At 47.2% G+C, this 16,684-nt stretch overlaps 1 protein-coding gene across 2 annotated transcripts in view; it reads left to right on the top strand.

Moving 5' to 3' along the window:
- The first annotated feature begins 3,814 nt into the window (after positions 1-3,814).
- Positions 3,815-16,684, top strand: part of spty2d1 (SPT2 chromatin protein domain containing 1) — a 53,810-nt gene continuing 40,940 nt past the window's right edge. The window contains exon 1 of one of the 2 annotated variants that reach the window (XM_038807659.1): positions 3,815-3,956. In XM_038807659.1, coding sequence (XP_038663587.1) covers positions 3,897-3,956 — 60 coding nt within the window. In that variant the 5' untranslated portion in view covers positions 3,815-3,896. Of the gene's footprint in view, positions 3,957-8,484; positions 8,678-16,684 lie in introns of those variants that run through there. The other variant, XM_038807660.1, reaches the window with a different exon arrangement.

The following is a 16,684-nucleotide window of genomic DNA, read 5'->3' as shown; positions in this document are numbered from 1 at the left end:
GTAATGTGTGTGCATTGCTTGCTGAGTCAGGGCTACGCCTGTAATGTGTGCATTCCTTGCCATGCCAGGGCTCCGCCTGTAATGTGTGCATTGATTGCAAAGTAAAGGTTCCGCCTGTAATGTGTGTGCATTGCTTGCCGAGTCAAGGTTCCGCTAGTAATGTGTGTGCATTGCTTGCCATGCTAGGGCTCCGCCTGTAATGTGTGGATAGATTGCAAAGTCAAGGTTCTACCTGTAATATGTCTGCATTGCTTGCCGAGTCAGGGCTTCGTCTGTAATGTGTGTGCATTGCTTGCTGTGCCAGAGCGATGCCTGTAATGTGTGTGCATTGCTTGCCTTGCTAGGGCTATGCCTGTCATGTGTGTGCATTGCTGGCGGAGTCACGGCTCCGCCTGTGATGTGTGTGCATTGATTGCCGAGTCAGGGCTCTGCCTGCAATGTGTGCATTGATTGCCATGCCAGGGCTCCACCTGTATTGTGTGGATTGATTGCGAAGTCAAGGTTCCGCTGGTAATGTATGTGCATTGTTTGCCGAGTCGGGGCTCCGCCTGTTATGTGTCCACTGATTGCCATGCTAGGTTGCCGCCTGTAAAGTGTGCATTGACTGCCATGCCAGGTCTCCGCTTGCAATGTGTGCATGATTGCTGTGCCAGGGCTCCGCCTGTAATGTGGGCATTGATTGCCAAGTCAAGGTTCCGCCTGTCATCTGTGTGTATCACTTGCTAAGTCAGGGCTCCGCCTGTAATGTCTGCATTGACTGCCGAGTCAAGGTTCCTTTAGTAATGTGTGTGCATTGCTTGCCGGGTCAGGGCTCCGCCTGTAATGTGTGCATTCCTTGCTGTGCCAGTGCTCCGCCTGTAATGTGTGCATTGATTGCAAAGTCAAGGTTCTGCCTGTAATATGTGTACATTGCTTGCCGAGTCAAGGTTCCGCTAGTAATGTGTGTGCATTGCTTGCCATGCTAGGGCTCCGCCTGTAATGTGTGGATTTATTGTGAAGTCAAGGTTCCGCCTGTAATATGTCTGCATTACTTGCCGAGTCAGCGCTTCGCCTGCAATGTGTGCATTGATTGCCGTGCCAGGACTCCGCCTATAATGTGTGGATTGATTGCAAAGTCAAGGTTCCGCTAGTAATGTATGTGCATTGTTTGCCGAGTCAGGGGTCCCGCTTTACTGTGTGCATTGATTGCCGTGCCAGGTTTCCGCCTGTAATGTGTGTGCATTGATTGCCGTGCCAGGTCTCCGCCTGTAACGTGTGCATTGATTTCCGTGCCAGGTCTCCGCCTGTAATGTGTGCATTGATTGCCCTGCCAGGGCTCCGCCTGTGTTGTGGGCATTGATTGCCGAATCAAAGTTCCACCTGTCATGTGTATGCGTTGCTTGCCAAGTCAAGGCTCTGCCTGTAATGTGTGGATTCCTTCCCATTCCAGAGCTCCGCCTGTAATGTGTGCATTGATTGCGAATTCAAGATTCTGCCTGCAATGTGCGTGCATTGCTTGCCGAGTCAATGTTCTGCTCGTAATGTGTGTGCATTGCTTGCCGAGTCAAGGCTCCACCTCTAATGTGTGCATTGATTGCCGTGCCAGGGCTACTCCTGTAATGTGGACATTGATTGTCCAGTCAAGGTTCTGCCTGTCATGTGTGTGTATCGCTTGCCTAGTCAGGGCTCCACCTGTAATGTCTGCATTGACTGCCGAGTCAAGGTTCCTCTAGTAATGTGTGTGCATTGCTTGCTGAGTCAGGGCTACGCCTGTAATGTGTGCATTCCTTGCCATGCCAGGGCTCCGCCTGTAATGTGTGCATTGATTGCGAAGTCAAGGTTCTGCCTGTAATGTGTGTGCATTGCTTGCCGAGTCAAGGTTCCGCTAGTAATGTGTGTGCATTGCTTGCCATGCTAGGGCTCCGCCTGTAATGTGTGGATTGATTGCGAAGTCAAGGTTCCACCTGTAATATGTCTGCATTACTTGCCGAGTCAGCGCTTTGCCTGGAATGCGTGTGCATTGCTTGCCATGCCAGGGCGATGCCTACAATGCGTGTGGTTTGCTTGCCGTGCCAGGGCGATGCCTGTAATGTGTGTGCATTGCTTGCCATGCCAGGGCTCCGTTTGTAATCTGTGCATTGATTGCCGTGCCAGGGCTCCGCCTGTAATGTGTGGATTGATTGCGAAGTCAACGTTCCACTAATATTGTATGTGCATTGTTTGCCGAATCAGGGGTCCCGCTTTAATGTGTGCATTGATTGCCGTGTCAGGTCTCCGCCTGTAATGTGTGCATTGAGTGCAGTGCCAGGTCTCCGCCTGTAATGTGTGCATTGAGTTCTGTGCCAAGCCTCCGCCTGTAACGTGTGCATTGATTGCTGAGTCAAGGTTCCACCTGTCATGTGTGTGCATTGATTGCCGAGTCAAGGCTCAGCCTGTAATGTGTGCATTGATTGTCCTGCCAGGGCATCGCCTGTGTTGTGGGCATTGATTGCCGAATCAAAGTTCCGCCTGTCATGTGTATGCGTTGTTTGCCAAGTCAAGGCTCCACCTGTAATAGTTGGATTCCTTCCCATGCCAGAGCTCCACCTGTAATGTGTGCATTGATTGCGAATTCAAGGTTCTGCCTGCAATGTGCGTGCATTGTTTGCCGAGTCAATGTTCCGCTAGTAATGTGTGTGCATTGCTTGCCGGGTCAGGGATCCGTCTGTAATGTGTGCATTCCTGGCCGTGCCAGGACTCTGCCTGTAATGTGTGCATTGATTGACGTGCCAGGGCTCCGCCTGTAATGTGTGTGCATTGCTTGCCGTGTCAGGGCTTCGGCTGTAATGTGTGTGCTTTGATTGCGGTGCCAGGGCTTCGCCTGTAATGTGTGCATTGATTGCCGAGTCAGGGCTCTGCCTGTAATGTGTGCATTGATTGCCGAGTCAGGGGTCCCGCTTTAATGTGTGCATTGAGTGCGGTGCCAGGCCTCCGCCTGTAACGTGTGCATTGATTGCCGAGTCAAGGTTCCACCTGTCATGTGTGTGCATTGCTTGCCGAGTCAAGGCTCCGCTTGTAATGTGTGTGCATTGATTGCCGAGTCAAGGCTCCGCCTGTAATGTGTGCATTGATTGCGAATTCAAGGTTCCGCCTGCAATGTGTGTGCATTGCTTGCCGAGTCAATGTTCCGCTAGTAATGTGTGTGCATCGATTGCCGAGTCAGGGCTCCGTCTGTAATGTGTGTGCATTGCTTGCCGTGCCAGGGCGTTGCCTGTAATGTGTGCATTGATTGCGGTGCCAGGGCTTCGCCTGTAATGTGTGCATTGATTGCGGTGCCAGGGCTTTGCCTGTAATGTGTGCATTGACTGCCCTGCCAGGGCTTTGCCTGTAATGTGTGCATTGACTGCCCTGCCAGGTCTTTGCCTGTAATGTGTGCATTGACTGCCCTGCCAGGCCTTTGCCTGTAATGTGTGTATTGATTGCCGAGTCAGGGCTCTGCCTGTAATGTGTGCATTGACTGCCCTGCCAGGGCTTCGCTTGTAATGTGTGCATTGATTGCAGTGCCAGGGCTTCGCTTGTAATGTGTGCATTGATTGATGTGCCAGGGCTTCGCTTGTAATGTGTGCATTGATTGACGTGCCAGGGCTTCGCTTGTAATGTGTGCATTGATTGACGTGCCAGGGCTTCGCTTGTAATGTGTGCATTGATTGATGTGCCAGGGCTCTGCCTGTAATGTGCATGCAACAGTTGCTGAGTCAGGGTATTCCCTAAATTTTGACCACTCTCTGCGGAACACACAGTGACGTCACGGATTGGGACGCACTTCTGGCCACGTCCCAGCGACCGGAAGTGGCGTTCAATTATACGGAAATTACGAATTTGTCTAGCTGCTGTTGAGTTGGAGGCAGAGGCTCCTTTACCGGACCGAATTCGAAGCTATGGATTTCAGCAGCGTTCTCAACAAAGCAACCGAGAACAGGGTGGAGGCGCAGGCGACCGTGAGTCAGAACCGCGAATCCTTTAAATACTCCAGCACCCAGAGTCAGGCCTGGGGAGAGTTACAGGGTAGCCTTTAAATACCCCAGCACCCAGAGTCAGGCCTGGGGAGAGTTACAGGGTAGCCTTTAAATACCCCAGCACCCAGAGTCAGGCCTGGGCAGAGTTACAGGGTAGCCATTCAATACTCCAGCACCCAGGGTCAGGCCTGGGCAGAGTTACAGGGTAGCCATTCAATACCCCAGCACCCAGAGTCAGGCCTGGGCAGAGTTACAGGGCAGCCATTCAATACCCCATCACCCAGAGTCCGGCCTGGGCAGAGTTACAGGGTAGCCTTTAAATACTCCAGCACCCAGAGTCAGGCCTAGACAGAGTTACAGGGCAGCCTTTAAATACCCCAGCACCCAGTGTCAGGCCTGGGCAGAGTTACAGGGCAGCCATTAAATACCCCAGCACCCAGAGTCAGGCCTGGGCAGAGTTACAGGGCAGCCATTCAATACTCCAGCACCCAGAGTCAGGCCTGGGCAGAGTTACAGGGCAGCCATTCAATACCCCAGCACCCAGAGTCAGGCCTGGGCAGAGTTACAGGGCAGCCATTCAATACCCCAGCACCCAGAGTCAGGCCTGGGGAGAGTTACAGGGCAGCCATTCAATACCCCAGCATCCAGAGTCAGGCCTGGGGAGAGTTACAGGGCAGCCTTTCAATACTCCAGCACCCAGAGTCAGGCCTGGGCAGAGTTACAGGGCAGCCTTTCAATACCCCAGCATCCAGAGTCAGGCCTGGGGAGAGTTACAGGGCAGCCTTTCAATACTCCAGCACCCAGAATCAGGCCTGGGGAGAGTTACAGGGCAGCCTTTGAATACTCCAGCACCCAGAATCAGGCCTGGGGAGAGTTACAGGGCAGCCTTTCAATACTCCAGCACCCAGAGTCAGGCCTGGGGAGAGTTACAGGGCAGCCTTGAACATAGAACATACAGTGCAGAAGAAGGCCATTCAGCCCATTGAGTCTGCACAGACCCACTTAAGCCCTCACCTCGACCCTATCCCCGTAACCTAGTAACCCCTCATAATCTTTTTATTTGGTCACTAAGGGCAAGTTATCATGGCCAATCCACCTAACCGGCACATCTTTGGACTGTGGGAGGAAACCGGAGCACCTGGAGGAAACCCACGCAGGCATGGGGAGAACGTGCAGACTCCGCACAGACAGTGACCCAGCGGGGAATCGAACCTGGGACCCTGGTGCTGTGAAGCCACAGTGCTAATCACTTGTGCTTTAAATACCTGAGCACCCAGATGCAGGCCTGGGGAGAATTACAAGGCAGCCTTTAAATACCCGAGCACCTTGAGTCAGATTTCCGTATCTATATTCTCATCAAAACATATGTTCTTGACCCCCACCTTGCAATATATTTGCCCATTTCCAATCTTTCTTTTCTCATTGAAGTCCATGAATGTTGTTACCTTCCAATTTGGTGCTTGTCTTTCCTGAAACCCCATGTTTGTACTTCTCCAATCTAGTTCCACCCTGCCACCTGAAACAGCTCTAATTCAAGTCACAAATTACCATCTTGTGTGAACATGTTAGAAGGAAACTTGCCTTCTTGACATGTTTAGAGCCTTTGACACAACTGATCACATCACTCTCCTCAAACACCTCTCCATTGTCTGGATTTGACAACTCACATTTAGTTCCATTCTTATCTATACCTAACCAGAATATCACTTGCAATGTCTTCTCTTCACTCCTGGACAATCATTTTGGGTGTCAACAGAAGGGTCAATCCTTCTTCTTTTCCTGTTCTCATTTACATGCAGCAGCACTATCAAAAAGCACGACAATAGTTTTTGTGTGTACACTGACAGCACCCAGCTCTACCTCACCATTACCCCTCTTGACAACTTCATTCTTGCTACATTATCCAGCTGCTTATCTGACATCTAGTTAAACATTTTGAAGACTGAAGCCATTGTTTTTAATCCCTGCTCCAAACTCTAATTTCCAAGCTACCGGCTCCATCCCTTTCCCTGCCAACAGTTTGAGAGGAAACCAGTGTATTTGTAAATCTGGTACTATATTTGACTCCAAGATTAGCTTCTGACCACATTCACACTATCAGTAAGACCGCCTATGTCCACCTCCCTAACATCATCCAACTTTGCTTATCTGCTGTGCAATCCATCAGTCGGTCTTGCCTCTAGATTCACTCTTGGTCTCACTTTCCATCCTCTGTAAACTTGTAAAACTCTGCTGCCTTTGTCTTAACTCATGCTAAACCCCATTCAACCATCACTCCTGCGGTCGCAGACCTCCATTCGCTCCCCATTAAGCAGTTTCTTCATTTTAAAGTCGTCCTCCTTGTTTTCAAATAGCACTGTCCCTCCCTATCTGTAATTTCCTTGAGCCCCTCCACTCTTGGCGATATCTGCACCTCTTTAGTTCTTGTATCTTGAGCATCCTTGGTTTTAATCACTTCACTACTGGTGGCTGTGCCATCAACTTCCTCGATCCTAAGCTCTTGAATTCCCTCCTTGCTCTTCTCTGCCTTTATTATAGAATTTACAGTGCAGAAGGAGGCCATTTGGCCCATCGAGTCTGCACCGGCTCCTGGAAAGAGCACCCTACCAATGTTAACACCTGCACCCTATCCCCATATCCCAGTCACCCCACCCAACACTAAGGGCAATTTATCATGGCCAATCCACCTGACCTGCACATCTTTGGACTGTGGGAGGAAACCGTAGCACCCGGAGGAAACCCACGCACACACGGGGAGGATGTGCAGACTCCGCACAGACAGTGACCCAAGCCGGAATTGAACCTGGGACCCTGGAGCTGTGAGCGATTGCGCTATCCACAATGCTACCGTGCTGCCCCACGGTATATATTCCTCCTTTAAGGCACTCGATAAAACCTAACTCTTTGACCAAGATTTTAGTCAGATTTCCTAGTATCTCCTTGTGTTTTGGTGTCATATTTTGTTTTATAATGTTTCTGTGAAATGCCTGGGATATTCTTTGTCAAAGTGCTAATTATTATTATTTTTTATTAAAGTGCTCAATTCTCTCAATTAAGGGGCAATTTTGTGTGGCCAATCCACCTACCCTGTACATCTTTGTGTTGTGAGGGTGAGACCCACGCAGACACAGAGAGAATGTACAAACCCCACATGGACAAGTGATCTGGACTGGGATCGAACCCGAATCCTCGGTGCCGTGAGGCAGCAGTGCTAACAACTGCGCCACCGTGCTGCCCAAAAGTACTAATTATAACATCCTTCAAATAATCCATTACCCAGAGTCAGGCCCGGAGAGAGTTATTATTCCCCTTAACTACCCCAGCACATGATGAAACTCTCATATCCTCCAAAAACCACATTGATTCCTAGTGTGTGGTAATTCATTATTGTCATTAAGGACAGTTATCTCACTAATTCACATTGTGCAAGTTATAACAGTTTGTTTTAACCTTTAGAGTCCAAGTAAGGCAAATAGTTTGTTATACTGTGGAACATATAACCTGTAAATAACCCTGCAAATCCAACTGTTACTGGATGTTGAGTAATAAATTACTCATTGAACTGGTGACGCACCAAATTGAACTTTTTAAAGCTTGCTCCCAATAAAAGCCATTGAAATTCATGATGTACAGAGCATCTGTATAATCCAGAGTCACTCATGTCAGTTAGGAGATATAAAATATTTAAATAATATTTGATTCCATTTATATATACTTGAATGTGTATATTTTCAGTAATTGATCAATTGTAATAACATTTAGGGTGTAGGAAAGGATATTTGGACAAAGAACTGAAATATCTAACTGCATTTTGAGCTCGCCTAATGCCGTTAATTCTATGTTGTCTGGCTGATTATTCCAAGCATTCCTGAGTGAAATGATTACTTCTACTATTTGAAATTGATTTTACACTTTTGTGGTTATGTACTTTGATTCTAACCTGATATACCTTAATTCTAACCTATATACCTTAAAGTAACCTACATTTATCCCATGCATCTGTTTAATATGGTTAATGCTTTACTAAACCTCACTGAATAAACTTTGTCAGTGGAATCAATTGAACGTTGCTAAACTAAACTCTTCCCCAATACTCTTGAGATTTCCCCCCTGGAGGCAATGCAAAAAAGTTTTGTCTTGAAGTTGCCTTGCTTATGGCACCATCAGCAAATGCAGTTCTAATGGCATGTGATTCTGATGAGTGGCACGTCCGGAACTTGTAAAATGCTACCCACTCATTCTCTATAATATGTGTAAACGTGTGTATTATGAATTGAAGAAAACTGAACTGTTGATATCGCCATTGATATTGGGCAAAGTAAATATAATGTAAAGCAGGAATTGTTGATTAGATGGTGTCCATCTGAATTGTATGAAAAAAACAGGTGGGAGGGCCACAGCTTGAAACGTCAAGGAATTGAAGACAGTGTGATGTAATATCAGTATGATAAGGAGGCCGATGGAAGTTAAACATGTAGAATAATGAATGAGCAACAAGTTCAGAGGATGTAATCTTTATTTGTGTCACAAGTAGGCTTATATTCACACTGCAATGAAGTTACTGTGAAAATCCCCGAGCCGCCACACTCAGGCGCCTGTTCAGGTACACTGAGGGAGAATTCAGAATGTCCAATTCACAACAAGCACGTCTTTCGGGATGCATATGAAGATGGGGAGATTATTGTTATTGAGGGAGATGAGAGGTAAGAATGCAAGTAGCGTATCAGACAAACCTTTTCTCGTTTCCTGTCCAGGAGTGAGAAGGCTGTTGTCAGTGATAAAAGTATTGGATAAAATTTGACCTGAATTGTTCAGAAAAGATATGATTGACAGAAAAAAAATGAAGCCAAGAGCTTTGGCGGCAACTTTAATCTAAAATCTATTTGAGATCACAGATAGTAATGACGAAGGAGTCAAGTAAGGGTGATTGATGGATGAAGTTATCAGAAGTAGGAGATAGCTGTCAGATTTAATATACATAAAGAAACACTGTCTTTAGAGCATTGAATGAAATAGAATTGTCCCATCGAGTATGCAAGATGTAAGTCGGGCATTGCCCTGCATAAAATTAGCAAAGGCATTTAGACATGCACACTGCATAAAGCTAGATTTGGGGTTCAAGAATGTATTTTTGTGTGTGCTCTTAAGCTTGTTATTCAAAACAACTAGCTTTGGGGTAAAATCATACGATCATGTTTGGTAAGTCTGATCTGAAGGTTGCTGCACAGCAAACAAAACTTTAAAGCTGAATGACCGCATATGGAAGGAAGTACCTATTTGCTGAGTAAGAACTGGGGCAAGGGAGGTTCTCAATGTGACATCTCCCTCAATCTACCTTTCTCTATTCACGATGTGATGCCGGCATTGGACCGAGGTGAGCACAGTAAGAAGTCTTACAACACCAGGTTAAAAGTCCAACAGGTTTGTTTCGAATCACTAGCATTCGGAGCACCGCTCCTTCCTCAGGTGAATGAAGGGGTAGGTTCCAGAAACATACATATATAGACAAAGTCAAAGATGCAATACGATACTTTGAATGCGAGTCTTTGCAGGTAATTAAGTCTTTACAGGTCCAAACTGAGCAACTGGAGAGAGGGATAATCACAGGTTAAAGAGGTGTGAATTGTCTCAAGCCAAGACATTGGTAGAATTTCACAAGCCCAGGCCAGATGGTGGGGGGTGAATGTAATGCGTCGTGAATCCAAAATCCCAGTTGAGGCTGTACTCGTGTGTGCGGAACTTGGCTATAAGTTTCTGCTCTGCGATTCTGCGTTGTCGCGCATCCTGAAGGTCGCCTTGGAGAACGCTTAGCTGAAGATCAGAGGCTGAATGCCCTTGACTTTTGAAGTGTTCCCCGACTGGAAGGGAACATTCCTGCCTGGCGATTGTCACGCGATGTCCGTTCATCCGTTGACGCAGCGTCTGCATGGTCTCGCCAATGTACCACGCTTCGGGGCATCTTTTCCTGCAGCGCATGCGGTAGACAATGTTGGCCGAGTCGCACGAGTATGTACCGCGTACCTGGTGGGTGGTGTTCTCATGTGTAATAATGGTACCCATGTCGATAATCTGGCACGTCGATTGCCATGGCAGGGTTGTGTGGTTGCTATTCTGAAGGCGACTATATGTTTCTGGAACCTACCTCTTCATTCACCTTAAGAAGGAGCGGTGCTCCGAAAGCTAGTGATTCGAAACAAACCTGTTGGAGTTTAACCTGGTGTTGTAAGAATTCTTACTGTTCTCTATTCACAGTTCGCTAAGTTATCCATGGTGACATGGTGGTTAGCATAAATGCTTCACAGCTCCAGGGTCCCAGGTTTGATTCCCGGCTGGGTCACTGTCTGTGTGGAGTCTGCACGTCCTCCCCCTGTGTGCGTGGGTTTCCTCCGGGTGCTCCGGTTTCCTCCCACAGTCCAAAGATGTGCGGGTTAGGTGGATTGGCCATGCTAAATTGCCCATAGTGTCCTAATAAATGTAAGGTTAAGGGGGGGGTTGTTGGGTTACGGGTATAGGGTGGATAAGTGGGTTTGAGTAGGGTGATCATGGTTCGGCACAACATTGAGGGCCGAAGGGCCTGTTCTGTACTGTTCTATGTTCTATGTTATCCCAGGTCTTTTACAGTGCAGCTTCAAACAATTTTCTGTTTGCAAAATCATCTTATACCACAACTAATTATAACAATGAGTGACTGGGTAGGACAGAGTTGTAGCTGCTCGCGTTGAGCTTGTTAATGTGTATCTCGGTGATTTTGAATGGAGAGATAACAAAAGCTGCATACGCAGCACATTTTTATTCAGAAATAGTGCAACAGCAAACAGCTTTCAAACCCTGGAAATTTATGGCAAGCCAAAATATTCAAATAAGTTTTTGTTGCTGGGCTGGGGTTGGCTCTGGGGAGAATTTATTGTCTCTTATAGATAAGTGTGGCCAGGAGGAACCCAGTAACTTTGTAATTGCAGTATGATGTTTTTCTGTTAGATGCCTTTCATATTATTAGTGATGCCTGTTCTATTGGGGCAGCATTCTGCAATGAAGGATTATTATCTTTATACAAGATTGTTGATGGGTTCATTTGGAACACTTTTTCCACCAGGATAGTAGTCAAGTTTTCATGTGGGTTACATATTTCAGGAAAGCATACTTCACTTATTGTGAAGTCTATTCTGATTTCTCCTACTCATAATGTCTGCTGCTTTTTTAAAATTATTTTATCAGAGTTAGAAAGCCAGAGCTCAGTTTGTGGACAGGGGCAAACCCCTAATCCAGCTCCTTGCTTGCTCCAGAAACCAATTCGAATTGAATCCAATTCATGGTCCCCACAAGAGAGACTTACCAGATCCAGGCATTTCACCTTACCTCACGCTCATCTTAGCCAAAAGGCCGAGAAGTGATGTCTGCTGTTGGCCGTATAGTGCATGCACCTTCCTTGACCATCAATTAGAGGAGTGGGATTTGAACCTGGGACTTCTGTCTCAGAGGCTGTGACACTAGCCCTGTTCCACAGGACCTCCTTCAATGCAGTGAGGTATGATGTGCTTTTGTGCATCCTGAAGGTGTGAAAGCTGCTGTGTAAATGCAAGTTGTACATTGCAAAATGCAAGTGTAAATTGAAGCCTACTTGTGACAGTAAGCTATTATTATCAGCTCCTACTATCTCCTGTCATTAGAATTTCTCGCAGCAAGAAAGCTTGTTAGTTTTTAGTAAGGTTATTAGTCCCAAATTTTAAGTGATTTTATCCTTTGGGCTCCTATCCACTGGGACTGTTGAAACTATCCAAATTCATTTTATTGGTCCACTGCAACCATTAGAGGAAGATAAAGTACTTCACCCCATCATCTTCAGTTGTCTCTGTCCTTGTTATTGAGTTTATTTGAATGCCAATATTGTTTTCTATTCGGAATGCGTAACTGCTACACCCTGTACTCACAGTAGAGCACACTCCCCCTCTTCTGCAATTAATATTTTGGTGAAGATGAAACCAAAATTGTTTTTATTTAAATGCTGTTAAATCAGTGCTGATGATATCTAAAAAGCTACAAAATAGTTGCTTGAGGGATCTTAAATGTCACAGTTTTATTTTCTCTAGATATTTTGCAATGCAAGAGGAATGAGCTCCGAGCAGAACTTGAGAACTGCAGAGTTCACATCTTAGCTCTTATTTATATCGTCTTTGGTGAGGAACTGGGGATAATGCACAGATGTTGTGCAGGTAGCCATATTCCCAGAGATAACTTCAGGAGGTTTTCGAAGAAGAAAGATCCTCTCAGCAGCCAGCCTTCTGGTGTTGATATCAGCCGTGTGACTCAGCACTTGCCAGTCACAATGTAAAGCACTATTAGTATTGGGTATTGAGCAAAAGAGGTACTTTATCTGTCCTAGCAGTATCATCCACTATGAATAACAGCAGATAAGTTTACTCGTAAGCTTTGTAACATTGAAACAGTTATTCACATCTGCAGAAGATGCTGGAGCTCTGTGTGTGTGTGTGTGTGTGTGAGGGAGATGGCTGTTGCTAGTCTTGGATTTAAACCACTTAAAATATGCAAATGAGTTTGTTGCAGGGCCAGTGCCTGAAAGTACCATCTGTTTGTGTTGCTATAAAAACCTACAAACTTGTTAAAAATAGTATATTTGGTTCCAGGTGGAATCCCTGGGAGCGTAACAAGGATTCCAGCTATTCAAATTTGAAGTGAGCTGTTTAAAATTTCAAAATGGTTGCACTATCGTTAAAGTTTCTTAAAAAAGTTTTTCTGGCGGTGGCAACCATTCCTAGACTTTCTGGCGGAGCATTAGAGGATGGTCATTTTCAGCAGCAACCTGGGGGGGGGGTGGGGAAGGAATGGGTTCGTCTTTTCCTTTAGTGGGTATGTGTGTTCGTTCTCATGTTAATTATTTTTGTTAAGTTATTGCTTTTGTATTGGGGGGGGGTTACTGTTATCTCTCTTTTTCTTCTGTTGTTATTTAAAACTTGTTGAAAATTTGAATAAAAATTATTTTTTTAAAAAACGTTTTTTAAAAATATATTTTTATTCAAAGCTTTTCAACAAAAATATAAATATACAAAATATCAAAAGAACACTCAACGAGTATCAGAAGAATATCGCATCACCCCAACTAACAACCCCAACCCTCCAGCCCCCCCCTGACACCAACCCCTCCCTCAACCTCCAAGTGAACCCTTCTACAAATCTGCAGAGCAAACTTGATCTTCTCCAACCTCAACAATTCTGCCAGGTCGCTTACCCCAACCCCTGCCTTTGCCGGCTCCGAGTCCCGTCATCATAACATAATCCGTCTCGGGGCTGTCAGGGAGGCAAAGGCCAACATGAACAGCCTCTCTCCCCACCCTCTGAACTCCAGGTCTTCCAACACACCAAATATCGCCACCTCCAGACTCGAGGTCACTGCCACACCCAGAACCTCGGACATCACATCCGAGAACCTCTGTCAGAACCCCTTCAATCTTGGCCCAGATATATGGACGTGATTTGCAGGACCCCCCATGCATCCCCACACCTATCCTCCACCCCCTTAAAAAAAACCTGCTCATCCTCGCCACCGTCATGTGGGCCCTATGCGCCACTTGAAACTGGATGAGGCTTAACCTCACGCACGACAAAGACACATTCACTTTCCGCAAGGCCTCAGCCCATGTCCCCTCTTCCTCTCCCAACTCTTTCATCCATATGCACTTAATATCCTCCACCAGTGTGCCATCACTCTCCATTACTTGTAAATATCCAATACCTTCCCCTTGTCCTCCGACGGAGGTCTATCTTGCAGCATCGGAGGCAGTAACCCTGGAAGGCCGGCACCTCTCTCCTCTCAAAATCCAAACCTGCAGGTACCTAAAATCATACCCTTTGGCAACTCATAAAATTCCTCAAACTCCTCCAGCCCTACAAATTTGCCCTCTATGAACAAGTCCCTGAAGTACTCAATCGCCACCTGCTGCCACCCCCGGAACCTCACATCCAATCTTGCCAGCACAAATCTATGGCTTAAGGTGCCCACAATGACATGCCCTATAACCCCAAGTGCTGCCTACACTGTCCCCTCAAAGCTGATGGAATACCTGGCTGGCGAGAATGGCAGAAGCACCAACAACATAGCCCTCAAGCCCGCCCACCTACATGATGTCGCCTCCACCCGTCCCCAAACTGACATCTCCTCCGTGGCCCATTTCCTCAACATAGCAATGTTTGCAGCCCAATAATTTATAAAATTCGTCAATGCCAGCCTCCCCCCGCCCTTTCAGAAACCCCTATGCCACCTGTGGGGCCTTCTTCGCCGCCCACACAAACCCCAAGATTAACCCATTGACTTTCCTGAAAAATGACTTGAGGACAGTGATTAATTAAAGGTCACAGGCCACGGCAATCAACATCTCAAAGAGCAGAAGCAGAGATTAGATAAATTAAGTATTGGTTAAATGACACTAAGCTCAAGTTTTAACTTAAAATTAAATTGCAACCAAGATAGTAGGCCAATATGTTATTATAATCCTATAAACCAATCTGTTATTATAATCCTATACTAAAAATAAAATAGTACAGATGCTGGAAATTTGAAATAAACAGAAAATGCTGAATGTAAATACTGAGTCGGATAGGTAGCGTTTGTGGAGCAATAGAGTTTTAAAAAAAATAAATTGAAAAATGTATAACAACAGAACAATAATAAACACCCCCCCCCCCCGGACCCGTACCAACGCATATAACGAACCCCCCCCCCCCCCACACAATAAACAACAAAATAAATTAAAAATATGTTAAATTAACATAAACAATGCCCCCCCCCCCCCCCCCCCCCCCCCGGGTTGCTGCTTCGGCTGACCTAGTTCCCTATCGTTGAGCCAGAAAGTCGAGGAAAGGCTGCCACCGCCTAAAGAACCCTTGTACCGACCCCCTCAGGGCGAATTTGACCTTCTCCAGCTTAATTAATCCCGCCATGTCATTGATCCAGGTCTCCACGCTTGGGGGTCTCGCATCTTTCCATTGCAACAAGATCCTCCGCCGGGCTACTAGGGACGCAAAGGCCAAAACACCGGCCTCTTTCGCCTCCTGCACTCCCTGCTCCACCCCAACTCCAAATATCGCGAGTCCCCAGCCTGGCTTGACCCTGGACCCTACCACCCTCGACACCGTCCTCGCCACCCCCTGCCAGAATTCCCCCAGAGCCGGGGCATGCCCAAAACATATGGGCATGGTTCGCTGGGCTCCCTGAACACCTAATGCACCTGTCCTCACCCCCAAAAACCCTGCTCATCCTCGTCCCGGACATATGGGCCCTGTGCAGTACCTTGAACTGGATGAGGCTAAGCCTCGCACATGAAGAGGACGAGTTCACCCTCTCCAGGGCGTTCGCCCATGCCCCCTCCTCAATCTGCTCTCCCAGCTCCACTTCCCACTTAGCCTTCAGCTCCTCTACCGACACCTCCTCCACCTCCTGGATCACCTGGTAGATGTCCGATACCTTCCCATCCCCGACCCACACCCCCGAAAGCACCCTATCCCTTACCCACCGCGGGGGCAGCAAAGGGAACTCCTCCACCTGCCGCCTAGCAAACGCCTTGACCTGAAGGTACCTGAACATATTCCCCGGGGGGAGCTCAAACTTCTCCAGCTCACCCAGGCTCGCGGACCTGCCGTCAATGAACAGGTCTCCCAACGTCCTAATGCCTGCCCTGTGCCGCCCCAGGAACCCGCCATCAATGTTCCCTGGGACAAACCGGTGGTTCCTTCACAGCGGGGCCTCCACTGAGCCCCCCACTTCCCCCCTGTGTCGCCTCCACTGCCCTCAAATCTTGAGGGTAACCGCCACCACCAGGCTCGTAGTGTACCTCGTTGGAGGGAGCGGCAACGGCGCCGTTACCAGTGCGTTCAGGCTCGTGCCTCCACAGGAAACAATAGAGTTAACACTTCAGGTAAATGACTTTCGATCAGAACTGGAATAAGTTTTGTGTGCGCGCATCATAATCACATTAAGTAACCTCCGCACATTTACCTAGAACTGCCTTCCTTTCACACAACTAGTCTGATCCTCCTCATTCAATCCTGGCACGCAGTCATCGATCCGCAATGCAAACACCTTCGCCAATAGCTTGGTATCAACATCCAACAGCTATATCTGGTGGTATGACCCACACTGCTTCGGGTCCTTTTCCAGAAGCCTGCGATAAAGTAGGGGGTATTTTCCCCCTCCTCATTATACTCCCTCACCTGATTTGTGCTTGATGTCAGTCAGGGAAAAGTAAAGCTGGTCAGATTCCCTTGCAGTTTGCCTCCTTGGCATGGATTTGGAAAAATGCTCAATCAGCTCTCCGATCTCTTCGCTACTGCTGCCCAGCCCAGTCCCAGCCAGGCTGGCCTGTTGCCACGTCGCACAGGTCTCATTCCACTTCCCAATCAGCACAGCTTCCACTGGCCTCTCCCTGTAATGTACTGCCGGGGCTGCGGCTCCACCGCTGCCAAACCGGACCCAACCTTCCCAGTGACTCTCAATGTCCAGCAAGAGAGCCCAGCCATGGCGAGTGTCTGCACGGCTGATTTACCAGCTCCGCCAGCAGATCCCGGCAAACTGATGAAAGGTCATTTACCTGAAATGTTAACTCTATTGCTCCACAGATGCTACCTAACCGACTCAGTATTTACTTTCAGCATTTTCTGTTTTTATTTCAAATTTCCTGCATCTGTATTAAGAACATAAG

Source organism: Scyliorhinus canicula, chromosome 9 (genome assembly GCF_902713615.1).
Source record: "Scyliorhinus canicula chromosome 9, sScyCan1.1, whole genome shotgun sequence".
Lineage (NCBI taxonomy): Eukaryota > Metazoa > Chordata > Chondrichthyes > Carcharhiniformes > Scyliorhinidae > Scyliorhinus > Scyliorhinus canicula.
The sequence above is the reverse complement of the archived record's forward strand: the minus strand, read 5'-3'. Positions and strand labels throughout refer to the sequence as shown.